We start from the raw sequence: 13,387 nt of genomic DNA on the forward strand, positions 1-13,387 counted from the left end.
ACATCAGAATGAGCTCTGTCTGCAGCTCCTGGACCCTGGGAAAGGCAAGACTGTTACTTGAGAGTTGTTGTTTCTTTAAGTCCTAGTACAAGGCACATGTCTTCCTCCCATCTGTGGGGAAGGTATAGGGCTAAAAGCACAGGTTTGGTTAACAAGCGGTCCTTCCTTCTCATACTGCTGTTTCCTGTTGTAAATTTGTGACCTTGAACAAGTTACCCCGGTTCCCTCTGAACCTCTATTTACCCATCTCTGAAGTGGGGACAATGATAAAATCAATGCAACGATTAGTAAAGTGTCTATTGCATTAGGGGCTCAATAAATATTAACTCTTGTTCTCTGATGGGTCAAAAAAAAAATTGTTGATTGTCAGATTGTCCAGCTTTTTCTAGTGAGGATAAGAGTTATAATTTACAAGCTCTTTCAGAGTTGAATATGGAAGTCCAATGTGTGTTTAGGGATTCTATATATATTCTAATATGTTTGCTTTATGTCTTTGTATATTAAAATATTTTCTCTCAATAAGGTAGTAACTATTGTGATTAGCATTTATTTTAGCTGAAACATTTATTGAACATCTACTATATGCTACATAGTGCAAAGGACACAGGATGAATAAAGCTTTATCCTTAATTTCAAGAATCTTCTGGTCCAGTATGGGAAGTAGATATATCATCCTTTTCCTTCCTTCCCCAATCTTGGTGGTAAACTGCTCTGTGCTGATGTCCCTGTTTAAACAGGGACCACCTGGATTCTAGGACATGAGGGGATTTGGGAGATCTGGGTTTTGGGGAGGCTGACGCCTATACCTCTGTCTTGCTATGCGCCCCTCCCCTGTGTTGTCATTCTTGGTTCCCATATCCTTGTCAGGGGCTCCCACGGCACTAACCACAATCCATCATCGTTTCTTATTAATATGTTCATAACCTGGGTTAGGTTGCCTTCTGTCTCTGAGGAGGGGTCTGATGCAGAGGGCTGGGGCTGATAGCACCCAGCCAGCAAGCCTCCAGGCTGGAGAAGTTGGGTGACAACCACACTAATATCCAAATGCACAAAGCTTTACAGATACACCAGGTTTTGGAGCTTGCAAAGCATTTTAGGATTTGTTTCATTTACTCTCCATGAAAGGAGATATCCCCAGTCATGCTTTATACACGAGGAGAGGTGGTTTCCAAACCACAACTAGAACCCCAGCCCACCCAGGTTCTCAAAGTTGTCTGATACGAATCACGGGGGTGCCTGGACAGCGTGGCTCAATGGTTGACGTTGACCTTTGATTCAGGAAGTTCGATTCCCCATGAGGGCACAGGCCTTGGGGGGGCGTGTGGGAGGCAGATGATTCATGATTCTCTCTCATCATTGATGTTTCTATCTCTCTATCCCTCCCTCTTCCTCTCTAAAATCAATAAAAACGTATTTTAAAAAATTATTACGGGAGTGCTTGTTAAAATGCAGAAAAAGCCCTCTCTTCAAATTATAATTCTGAAGGTCTGGACTGGGCCTCAGGAATCAATCCTTTGACAAACACTCCTGGTGATACTTCTCTTCAGGCAAGTCCAGACACAGTGCCGCTCATTGACTTCTTCACTTAGCTGAGGTTTATTGGGTTCCAGCTGTGGTCCGCACCGTGGGGAGAGCACCGTGAACAGGCCAGTCCCCAGCCTTAAGGAGCTAGCTGTCGGCTGGCTGAGCAGATTGTCCAGGCCCATGGTCTGCGCAGGTCTGCAGCCCAGGTCTGCCCCAGGCCAGATCCCTTCCTGCTGGGTGGGGCTGGCGTCCGCCCCACACAGGGCTGGAGCCTGCTGCGCCTCCTTCCACTGTCTAACACTTGCGCAGGGCTGAGCCTGTGGTTCTTGGGAGCTGGAGGCAACCTGTGAAAGAAACCAAGGTGTGTGTGGCACATGGTGCTTCAGTAAATGCTAACCAACTGCTAATGCGCTTGGTGGCTAGAAAAGGACATGGGGGCGGGGGGGGGGGCGGGCCCTCCTGTGTGGAGGAAAGCAGTTCAAATCTGACATGGGGCAGGGATTTACGTTTCTTGAAAGATAATTGCAGCGGGGATCTGATTTAGCACCTGGAAGGGAGGCCAGGCAAGGATCTCGCTTGAGCTGATGAGGAAAGCAGGGCCCCGAGAGCCAGAACTGAGAGGTGCCGAGCGAAAACCCAGGTCTCCTGAGGGACCTGCCGGGGCAGACAGCGACTGCAGGCCTGGACACCACCTTTCTCCTGAGGTCCCCCCCGCGATGTGTGCCTGTGAAGGGGAGAGCCTGATGCCACCACAGACACTGAGGGGGCCGGGATCACCCGGCAGCTGGGCTCCGTTCCTTTTTCCGATGGAGAAGTCCGGTCTTCATGCTGGTGGCTCCTGCCCTCTGTCTTTCCCAGGAGAGCACTTACATATTTGAAGCAGAACCCCGTGGGCCTTGGTCTGGAGCTCACCTTCTTTGTTCCAGCAACTCTGAGGACCCAGTAGTTCACCCCCGGCTGACCCTCCACATGGGCCCCGCCAGATAAGGCCAGGGTGCTCCCAGAGTCCATCTGGACAGCGTCCGGGAAGGCTGCTGGGCCAGGCTGGGCTGAACATCACAGGCCCCTGTGGGTCCACCGCCATTCCCTACCTGCTCCTTGCTGAGCCAGACATAACATCTGGAGGCTGGAGGGGCAGGAAAGGGCAGGGATCCCAGGTGAGTGCAGCACCGAAGCCACAACTCTGACCTGGGAGTTTGCAGGCCACAAGCCTGCTCTGTCTGGGGAATAACACCTAGAGCGCCACGGTGCCCAGACCTGGCAAACTAGATGGTCCATGGACCTCTGGGTTCCTCCGGGGGCTTGGTGGGCCTCCTCCCTACCAGGCTCAGGCCCCGCCCTCCCGAGTAGGGGCTCTCTCTGGGGGACACCCCCCAGGGTGTGTGTGGGGGGCGTGTATAAGATCTTAAAGCTTCCCCCAGGGAGGTAGGGCGGGGCTGGGCGGCTAGGAAGACCCAGGATATAAGGGCCAGGCTCCGCTTCCCGGCCTGGCCAGCCCACCATGCACGCCCACCGGCTCCCCTTCGTCCTCCTGCACGTCTGGAGGGCCCTGCTCCTGGCCGGCGCCGCCTCGGTAGCCTCGGTGCCCCTCCACACGCGGGGGCAGCCCTCGTCGCCGTCCCCTCTGGCGTATATGCTGAGCCTGTACCGCGACCCGCCCCAGGCGGACATCATCCGCAGTCTGCAGGCGCAAGGTAGGCTGCCCCCGCGCCCGGGAGATTGGGGTGGGGCTGCGGCCGCGAGCCGAGGATGCCGCGGTTGGGGACGTCCCCGAGTCGTGGGTCTGGGCCTGGGGGTGTCTCGACGTCTGCACTGGCTGGGGCGCAGGGTTGGCGGGTGGCGCTCGGGGTGGGTCCCCCACAGAGACCACTGGGTCCCGGGTCTTGGTTTATGCGGGTCCAGCGGGGCACCGTCAGGGGGAGCCTGCTTGCGCCACTTCGCATCTGTGGTGTTAATAATTATCCTTTTGCACTCGGATGTCGAGTGTGACTCGACACGGTTAGCATTAGAATAAAGGAATCGAGAAAAAAGCAAGCGAGTGCAAAGGGTTTAAATATCATCTCTGGCGCCCCCTTTGGCGCACCTGTCGCAGAGGAATGGAGCGTTTCCCCGACAAGTGTGTGGTGAGGGCTGGACGACAAAGCGCGCGAACACCGCTTCGCACAAAACCAGGAATAGCAATAAATGGTCCTTAGTTTTGCTGCAATTATGTTGTCTTGTCGAACTTTTTTCTCTTCGAGAGCGAGGCTGAATAGGGACCGGTCCGGCGCTGAGAGTCTGGGGATGGGGGCAGGCTTCCAAACGGGTCCCAAACACGTAGCATCCGGCATTAGCACCCAGAGGTCTGGGGTTAGAGATGGGACACCCCAAGTCGAGAAGCGAGGCAGGTTTGGGAACTCCAGGCCAGGCTGGGGAGGTGTCCGTATCCCGCGGAACACGGGTTCAGAGCGTAGATTTGGAGGGGAGAGGGGGAGGGGGAGGGGGGCGTCGGTGACTGGCCATGGGGACCTGGGAGTTTCTCCCTCCGGGACCGTTCAGCGTGGACTGGGACTGGGCGCGGCGGGGGGCGGGGGGGGCAGGTGGGTGTGGAGCAGAGGGAGCCCTTCCCGCGGGGTCCCCTCACCCCACGCAATCCACATCCTGGCGCCTGGAGTGTGCGGGGACTCCCGCCGCCGGCCGGGGCTAGACGGCCCTCCCGGGGCCGCCGCGAAATCCACATCCGACAATCTGATCGGACGGGCCACCCGCTGGCCCCTCGCGGTCCCTGGCCTGCCCCGTCTCGGGTCAGACAGCTGGTGACCCTCTCCGGAAGGGTCATCTGGGGACCAGCCAGACTAGGGACACCCGGGGAGCAGGACAATTTGAAAGTTACCGAGTGCTCGGCTCCTCCCCAGGACACTGCGGGGTTTGGGGGGTGGGGCGGGTTGCACTTTTCCAGGTCCCCTTTTCCCGAAGTTTGGGAGTTTGTTAGTCTGGGGGTCTGGAGAACTGAGTTTTTGCCCCTCAAACCCCGCCTCCCGACTCCCAAGGTGTCCCTGGCACCTGAGTTGATGTCTCCAGTTTCCTCTTTTGAAAAGCAGGGAGCTGGCTTTCTTTCCGCCTCATTTGTGTGTGTATGGTGAAATATACATAACAACAATGGACCAGTTTACCCGCTTTTAAGTGTACAGTGGCATTAAGTACATCCACATTGTTGTGAATCGCTTCATTTTTTAAAGCTGTGAGAACTGCCTGTCTGGAGGGAGACTGAGGAGAAGGGATTGTCCTAAACCCGCCCTTTTCTGTCCTGGGTTTATTTGTTAGCTGCACCAGGATGGCTGACATGGGTGTCCGTTGGAGTCTTACCAAATAGGCTTTGCATCTGTGTGTCACTGATTTAAAGGAGACAGTGTTTATAAAACACTTGGCATGAGGGCAGCCCAAATCGCATTTATTACATAAGTGGGAGATATAGTGTTTTGTTTTTTTTCTGAGAAAAGCATTCTTAACTTTTTTCTTTACATTTTATTTGTTTGTTTATTGTTAATTGTCACCCCAGGATATTTTCCTCCTGATTTTTAGAGAGAGTGGAACATCAATGTGAGAGACACATCGATTGGTTACCTCCACGTGCGCCCCAACCAGGGCCGGGATTGAGCCTGCAACCGAGGTACATGCCCTTGACCGCCATCAAACCCTTCAGTGCACAGGCCGCACTCTATCCACTGAGCCAAACCGGCCAGGGCACATTCTTAGCTTTCATCAGGCATCCACAACCCCCAAAAGAGTAGACACCCCTATTCTAAGATGAACCAGAGCCAGATCTAAGGGGACCTTCCAGCGCTGTGTCCCAGGGAGCCCTTGGCTGGCGGTGGGGTTTGGAGTCTCAGGCTCCTCCTGCGGGAAGGAGCCATTTCCTGCCCTCCCTCCGTACACACCGCCCATCCCGGTGACAGACGACTTCGTTCCCGGTCCAGGTCCCTCTCTACCTTCATTTTAACTGTGGACCTGGGCAAAGGCGGTGGATGACAGCCAGTGTCTGTCTATATTGCACTTGGGTGGTTGTGCTAGATAAAGACTTGACATTAACTCAGTAATCACAACATCCCGGTGGATACTGTCACCACTTCCCTTTTACAAAGAGGGGAAACTGAGGCCCAGAGAAGGCCTCAAATAGTAACCTTCCCAATGTTAAACAGCAAATGGCAGAATTTGAACCATCACTGGAGAAATCAGGGCCCCTGCTTCTAACCTCTGAGCTGGAATGCCTCCCCGTAAAAGGCCATTTGTAGATACTGGAGATAATAGTTAACTCCTGGTGCTTGTGGCCTGGAGTTGCTACATGCCCCACCTAGTCCCCAGGTGGCCAGGTGGCGCTCCAATGGGCAGCGGGTAATGTCAGCCTCCTCCCCACACCTCTGAGGAGAGCTGCTAGTCAAGGGCCGGTTATTGCCCCCTGCAGGTGCTAATGAGGAGGGAAGTGGGAATAAAGTGAAACGGAGCCACTAGGGGTGGTCTGGGAGAAGCTGCCTGAGGGTGAGCCATGGAATTGTCCCTTCTAATGCCTGCTGGATTTCCCAGAGAAATTCACTCACTGTCTGACCCAACCTACTCTGTGAGACAATAAAATAAATAAACTGTTGCCCTAGCTGGTGTGGCTCAGTGGATAGAGTATCGGCCTGTGGACTAAAGGGTCACTGGTTCAGTGCTGGTCAAGGGCACATGCCTGGGTTGCGGGCCGATCCCCAGTTGGGGGCGTGCAGGAGGCAGCCGATCAATGATTCTCTCTCATCATTGATGTTTCTAGCTCTCTCTCCCTCTCTCTTCCTCTCTGAAATCAATAAAAATATATTAATAAATTAATTAATAAATAAATAAACTGTTACGTGGTCTGCCCAGAAGGACCTCAGTCGGATCATCACTACCTCCCGGATCTATGCACAAAAGGGTTTTTACTTCTAATGAATAGCCCTTGACTTTTATTTAGCAATAAACCCTCAGATGTCTTAATTTTCCTGGGTCTGATAATGCAGAGGTGGGTAAGGCATTCCTATTGCAATGAAGAAACTGGGCTGGAAGAAGTTCAAGGTCACTTTTTGGGGCCTGAAAATTTATAAACCCATTGCCATTCCGAGACATCAGACCAAATTAGTTCAGGACTAAAATAAATGGAATGTGCTTCCGTTCCTTTTCATCCACTTTGGGCTTAGTTGTCATGGGTGGGTGGGATAGGGCTGCGTGTGCTGGCTGTGCCTGCCCTGGGCCTGTGGGTGAAGGGCGGGGGCGGGGGGGGGGGTGCAGGAGAGAGTGAGTGCCCTGCAGGTAGAGAGGAGAAACGGCAGGGTGGAAAGTGCAAGGTCAGCGCGAAGTCAAGCTTAGAATGCCTCGAGAAGCCTATTTGTAAGGCTGCCAAAACTTCCTGAAGTCTCTGCCTCCGTCTTGAGGAACTGGCCAGGAAGAGGGCAGCCAGTCTTTGGTTTCTGCTGCCTGTGCCTCCCTGAGAGCTCCGAGCCTTTCCATGATATGCATACCAACCTCGTGGTGCCTGTGCGACAGGCCACCCTTTCCAGCGAGAAAACGGGGCCTGGGGAGTGACTTGCTCCAGGGTCACTGGGTGAGTTGGAAGCCCAGGGTTTAGGTCAGAAAGCTCAGGGTTTAGATCTGAAGCTCAGCCTTAGGTTGTGTGTGTGTGTGTGTGTGTGTGTGTGTGTGTGTGTGTGTGTGTAGAGGCGAGTGGAAACTAACTCACCCAATTTTTACCATTTGTTCTCTGGCTTTGGAGTGTCTTGAGGGGGAGTGGCAGAATAGTGACTTGGAGTTTGGGCTTTTCAGTTAGGCAAACCCTGGTTTATTCTTGGCTCTGCCACTTTCCTAGAATGACACCTTGGGCAGGTAATTTAACTTCTCTGAGTCTCAGTTTTCCTCGTCTCTAAAATGGGTTCAATAACATGCCCATCTCACGGGGTCAAGGTGAGGATTAAGAGAAGTGATGCGCATGAGGAGAGAGCTTAGACGTGAGCTACGGTTGTTACGCTGACGGAGACTGCGGGAGGTCCCCACTTACGCCGCCTCCTTCCTGTTTTTCCCCACTCAGATGTGGAGGTGGATGGGCAGAACTGGACCTTTGCTTTTGACTTCTCCTTCCTGAGCCAAAAGGAGGACCTGGAGTGGGCTGAGCTCCGGCTGCAGCTGGCCAGCCCAGTGGACCTTGCCCCTGGCGTCCCACTCTCCATCGAGATTTTCCACCAGCCAAAGCTGGAGGCAGATCGGGACCCAGCCGGCTGCCCAGAACGTCTTCGGATGGAACTGTTTACTGTTTCTCTGTCCCAGGTTACCTTTTCCTCTGGCAGCATGGTCCTGGAGGTGACCAGGCCACTCTCCAAGTGGCTGGAGCACCCTGGGAGGCTGGGGGAGCAGAAGTCCAGTTTGGCCGGAGAATGCTGGCCGCGGCCTCCCACACCGGCTGCCGCCAATGTGCTCCTCCTGCTCTACTCCAACCGCCCTCCCGAGCAGAGGAGGCTGGGCGGCTCCACCTTGCTGTGGGAAGCGGAGAGCTCCTGGCGGGCCCAGGAGGGACAGCTCTTCCAGGAAAGGGGCAGGAGGCACCCGAGACATCACTTGCCGGACAGAAGCCAACTGTGTCGGAAGGTCAAGTTCCAGGTGGACTTCAACCTGATTGGATGGGGCGCCTGGATCATCTACCCCAAGCAGTACAATGCCTATCGCTGTGAGGGCGAGTGTCCCAACCCTGTGGGGGAGGAGTTCCATCCCACCAACCACGCATACATCCAGGTGTGATGCCAGGGCATGGGGGGAGGAGGGCAGGCAGTCTGTGGGGAAGTGGCTGTACTGCCAGATCCGGGTACAAGGCTCCAACTCTGCTATTAAATGGCTGTGTTCATTCATCCCTGCACAGTTATTCAAGCACCTACCGTGTGCCAGGTCCTCAGGATATGGAGAGGACCACCCTCAACATCCTCAGAGAGCCTACGTGGATGGAGTCACGCCCCCTTGCGTAGCCTTGTACACATTGCTTTCCTAGGACTTTTCCCTTGTCTTTCATAAAATTAGGGGTGGAGGGTACACACTAGAGGGTTTCAACTCCTCCCCAACCCTGACATTCTAGGAAAGGAAGTTCAGAATCTGGGGTTTGGGGATAGAGAGGCTTGGGTTTGATTCCTACTTATTAGCTGTGTAATATTGATCAAGTTGCTTCCTCTCTCTGAGTCTCAGTTTTCCCACCTGTAAAATGGGGATATTTTATAGGGGTGTTATAGTTAAATGAGATGATATGTATACTGCATGTATAGTAGTTGACAGATAATAGGCATGTTTGATGTTGTGTTATCATTACTAGAAGTCTGTGATTCACTGATGAAATGGGGGCCACATTTATGGGACCATGGTTGAGATAATAATATCCCAGCCACTGTAGTTTTGCTGCCTAAAATAGGAATTGGGTACCCATTTTGCAGAAGTTAGATAAGGCCATAGGCTACCTACCACCAGTGTCATTAATCAGCCCAAGTTCTAGAAGGTGGTGGAGGGAGAGGAGTGGCAGGAGAATGAGATGGAGAGAGTAAAGAACAGAGGCTATTCTTGGCTGGGTTGGAGCGTGGTCCCATACACCAAGAGGTTGTGGGTTCAATTCCGGTCAAGGCACACACCCAGGTTTCGGGTTCTATCCTCCATCAGGGCCACTTCACCTCTCTCTATAAATCAGGTGAGGATTTTAAAAAAAGAACAGAGGCTAATATAATGACCCTGACATTTAGGTAGCCCTGCCCTGCTCTCAAAGATCGTAGCGTGTTTCTATTTACTCCAAGAAGCCTAGACTGAGAATCTCTTGCCCTAGGGCAGCGGTCGCCAACCTTTTGGACCTCAAACCACCGGTTGGCAACCGCTGCTCCAAAGGTTTCCTTAAAACAGCGGTCGCCAACCTTTCGGACCTCACGGACCACCAGTGGTCCGCAGACCACCGGTTGGCGACCGCCGCCCTAGAGTGCATCCTCCATGCCAACCCTTAGGCAGGGTTCAGAGGCTCTGGGGAGCATGTGAGCTGAGCTTATGCAAGGGAGGCACTGGTGGGGGCCAGCCCCAGAGGACCTATCCCTGGCAGAGGCCCTCACGAGCCTCTCCCACCTGCAGCAAGACCAGAGGGAACCACAGAGACCCAGGTAGTCCCAGCTGCCAACTCTGACCTGAGAAGATGTTGCTGGACCACAGGGACAGGGCCCAGTTCCAGAATGCCAGGGGGTTGTTACCTTTTCTCCCATTGACTCTGTTTGCCCTTCTCTGGGCAACGCAGCAAATCCCACAAGAATTTCCACATGACTCTCTTCTGCCTCATATTCTTGGAACTAAACCAGGAGTTTCTTGGAATATTTTATAAACTGGTATTCACTCTAGACTATAATAATAGAACATATAAGTTGGCTACTGTCCTACCCAGATACAGCTTTTAGAATCTTCTCTTTAAAAGATGCTTTTAAAAAAAAAGCAGAAGTGATTTTAGAAGTTAGAGTCGATGAGGTATTGGCATGCTGATTCCTTTATGAAAAGAATTTTCTTCTATTTTTGCACCTAGTCACTGATCTAGACTCTCGGTATCTTTTTCACACTTTACCCAGAAATGACCTATTCTGACCTGAGTGTCGAATTGACCCCTCTCCTCCCTTTCAGAGTCTGCTGAAACGGTACCAGCCGCACCGCGTCCCTTCCACCTGCTGTGCCCCAGTGAAGACCAGGCCATTGAGCATGCTGTATGTGGACAATGGCAGAGTCCTTCTAGACCATCATAAAGACATGATTGTGGAAGAATGTGGGTGCCTTTGAGGTCCTGGAGGGGCACTGGATGTGCCTGTTCCCCGGAAGGCTGGGAGGCTCCCGGAAGACATGATGACCATCCGATCCAATGCGAAGAAATAAAGGGAAGGCTGCACTGTCCACCAGGCGTGAGGAGGAGGCTGTCCACGCTGCAAACGCAGGCCCTCGAGTCTGGCTAAACAGTGGCCGTCAGGAGAGGGAGGGGGAGCCTGTGGAGCAGCTTTGCTGGGCTTTCTCTTTACTGGACAGACAGTGGCGAGTGAAAGCACTAATGAAGAGACCTTACCTGCCTTTTTAAACCTGTGCACTCCCGGAAATCGTATGCAAAAGTTGGGGCATATATGCATTTTTGAGGTGGGACAAGGTTGTCGATAACTTTTATGTATTCTTGCAAGTGGTCTTTGCCACCCCCACCCCCAAGATGAAGCATCCCTGAGTTCAATTAAAAAGTCAATTGGCTCCGGTTGCCTCAGGCTGGGTGAGGGGCCCACATCTTTCCGGCTGGCCAGTAGCAATCTGTTGGCCTTGTCCGGGCTTCCTGAAGTGGATCTCTGCTAATGAGTTGTACAATCATAAAGCCGCTGTATAGTCCTTCTAGGCCCGCTGGTGCCTTTGAAGGGAGAGGCAGGACTCGTCCCAGAGAACTGGCCACTTTGGACTACAGCAGCTGGGGCCCTCAGACACCCCCCGAGTCTATTAAAGCCGGTGACAGTTCACCTCCGTCTCTTAATGCGTGCTATTAATGAGGCCCTGAGCTTCCTATCCATAGGGGTGATGGTCCTGCCCGGGGTGGCAGATTTGGGTTATGGTTACAGCTCAGCCACTGAGAAGCTGTTGTGACCCTTGTCCCTCAAGTGAGTAATTCACTACTCAGCCTCATCCTGTGACAGGAAAGCAGGTGGATCCTAATGCATTCCTGTGAAATGTCTGTTGGAAGGCTCAGAAGAGCCATGAGCTGTAAGTTAGGCTTTATCCCATCTCCCTACAAAGCCTGCTAAGCCAGGCCCTGCCATCCCGTTATCTAGCCTTTATCAGCTTTTGCTGCCCAGGGTTCTAAGATTGCCTTAATTTCAGGTTTCTCTTAGCAGCACAGCTAAAGGAACATAGCTTTCTCATAGGGAGCTCTCCCACCAAACACAAGTCTTTTTGCCTTCTGGATGAAAAGACCCCAAAGGCAGCAATTCTGCATTTCTCGTATCAGCACTGCCAAAACAAGGGAAATATATATATTTGTTAATCCTCAACCTGGGACATTTTCCCATTGATTTTTTAGAGAAGGAGAGGGAGAGACAGAGAGGGAAACATCAATGTGAGAGACACATCTATCGGTTCCCTCTGGCATGCACCGTGGGGCGGGATCCAGCCTGCAACTGAGGTACGTGCCCTTGAACGGGAACTGAACCCACGACCCCTCAGTCCAAGAGCAGATGTTGTATCCACTGAGCCAAACTGGCTAGGATGAGCTATCTATTTTTTTGTTTGGCAGGGCAAGGGGCCATTTCGTTGGGAATGTGAGTGCACTGTCCGTCTGTCCCTGCCTCACCGAGAAGCCCAGTCTTTGGGAAGTGATCCCAATCATGTGAGGACCCTTGCTGAGTTTAGACGTGCAGCCTTGGTTGAGTCAAGGTAGTAATCCTGGCTCAGGCAGGGTTGGCTAGGCCAGAGCCAGGCCTGGGCCTGAGAAACCTCAATGCCCTGACTCAGCGGCAAAGCTGACCCAGCTGCTCATTTCCTGGAGTGGGAACAGACCTGCCCTACCCACAATTCAGGATCACAATGGGATTCTGCATCTGGTTCCTGGGAGGGCCTTGTGAGGTCAGCTTTTGTCCCATTCTCTTTCCTAAATGAGACCCCAGAGAGGCCTAGTGGCCTGACCACACAGTTAGGGGTGGCAGGACCCAGACCTGAGCTTTGGTCTCGAGCCCCAGGGGCACCGTCCTTAACAGCAGAGGTCTTTGCCCCCCTAGCTTTGGAACCAGAATTCTACTTCCACCACCAAACTGAATTTTTTGGGAGAGAAAACCCCATCCCAGGACTTTAGAGCATCTTTACTAAGTAGGTGCCCAATAGTTCTACGGCTGCGGCCAAGAAAGCAGGTCAAGCTATGTGTGGCTACAGCTTGTGGGAGTGTCTCCTTAGCAGCTCTGACTCGGAGAACAAACCTCACTGAGGACAAGGCATTGCCTCATATTAAGCAGAAGACGCAGGCACAAACGAGTGAAGCTACCTTCTGCTGACCCCTGCTGAAAGCTCGGTTTGGTGGCAGCAGCAGGGACATGCTGCTGTCTGGCCAGAGGTATTTAGGGCCGAGCCTAGCAACACAGCTCCATGGTTGACCCTGTGTGCTGGTGAACACTTTGTAAGTTGGAGGACATCCTACCTCTTGATAACCGAGTCCTGTCCTAACCTGGGGGGCAGGAAGGGGCTTTTATAGAACCGTCAGAGGTACCTTACCTTGCTCTGAAGGCAAAGGCCTACTTCTGTTTCGAGAGCAGTGCCAAGTCAGGAGGTGAGTGGGAAAAATCAGATGCACTGTTCTCCTTGGCTGGGGAAGTGGGCAGGCCCGCCAGTAAGTAGGGGTGGAGAAAGGACAAAGAGAAGCAGAAACACAGACGTGATTCACATAGCACCATAGTCAGGAGTTTATCTCCATCTTCTAAAGCCTCTTTTATTAGCAGCAAAACCCTTACCCCTATACCCAGAGTTGCCTTTGAGGTTAATATCCCACTTGCCTTTGGGGCAGAGTCAAGTATGTATGAAAGTGCCTTCACAATTATTTGGCCCCATCTTCCCTTAAAGCGTCTTTCGTCCTGGCCATTCCCAAACTTGCTTACTCGGGAGCCGACTGAGCTCTGGTGTCACGCCAACTGAGCTGTGCTCGAGTGCTTTACTGAACTCGATGTTCAAGGCACTGGGCTAGTGCTTCCTTTCCCACCTTACCTGAGCCTCACAACCACCGAGGAAAGATGAGGGATCCCTGCTTTAGAGAAGGAAACCAGGGCTGAGACGCCTATTGGCAGGAATGCGGCTACTATGCAGCAGAGCTGGAATCTGGCCT

General features: G+C 52.8%; 1 protein-coding gene across 1 annotated transcript; it reads left to right on the forward strand.

Annotated features, from left to right (window-relative positions):
- Positions 1–3,025: 3,025 nt before the first annotated feature.
- Positions 3,026–10,338, forward strand: NODAL (nodal growth differentiation factor; the record flags this gene model as incomplete). The annotated part of the gene is made up of 3 exons (XM_079792981.1): positions 3,026–3,218; positions 7,598–8,295; positions 10,186–10,338. 3 exons carry the CDS (start codon positions 3,026–3,028, stop codon positions 10,336–10,338), a joined length of 1,044 nt encoding a protein of 347 aa, XP_079649107.1.
- Positions 10,339–13,387: the final 3,049 nt, after the last annotated feature.

Source organism: Cnephaeus nilssonii (genome assembly GCF_951640355.1).
Source record: "Cnephaeus nilssonii genome assembly, chromosome: 16".
In the NCBI taxonomy this organism is placed as follows: Eukaryota; Metazoa; Chordata; class Mammalia; order Chiroptera; family Vespertilionidae; genus Cnephaeus; species Cnephaeus nilssonii.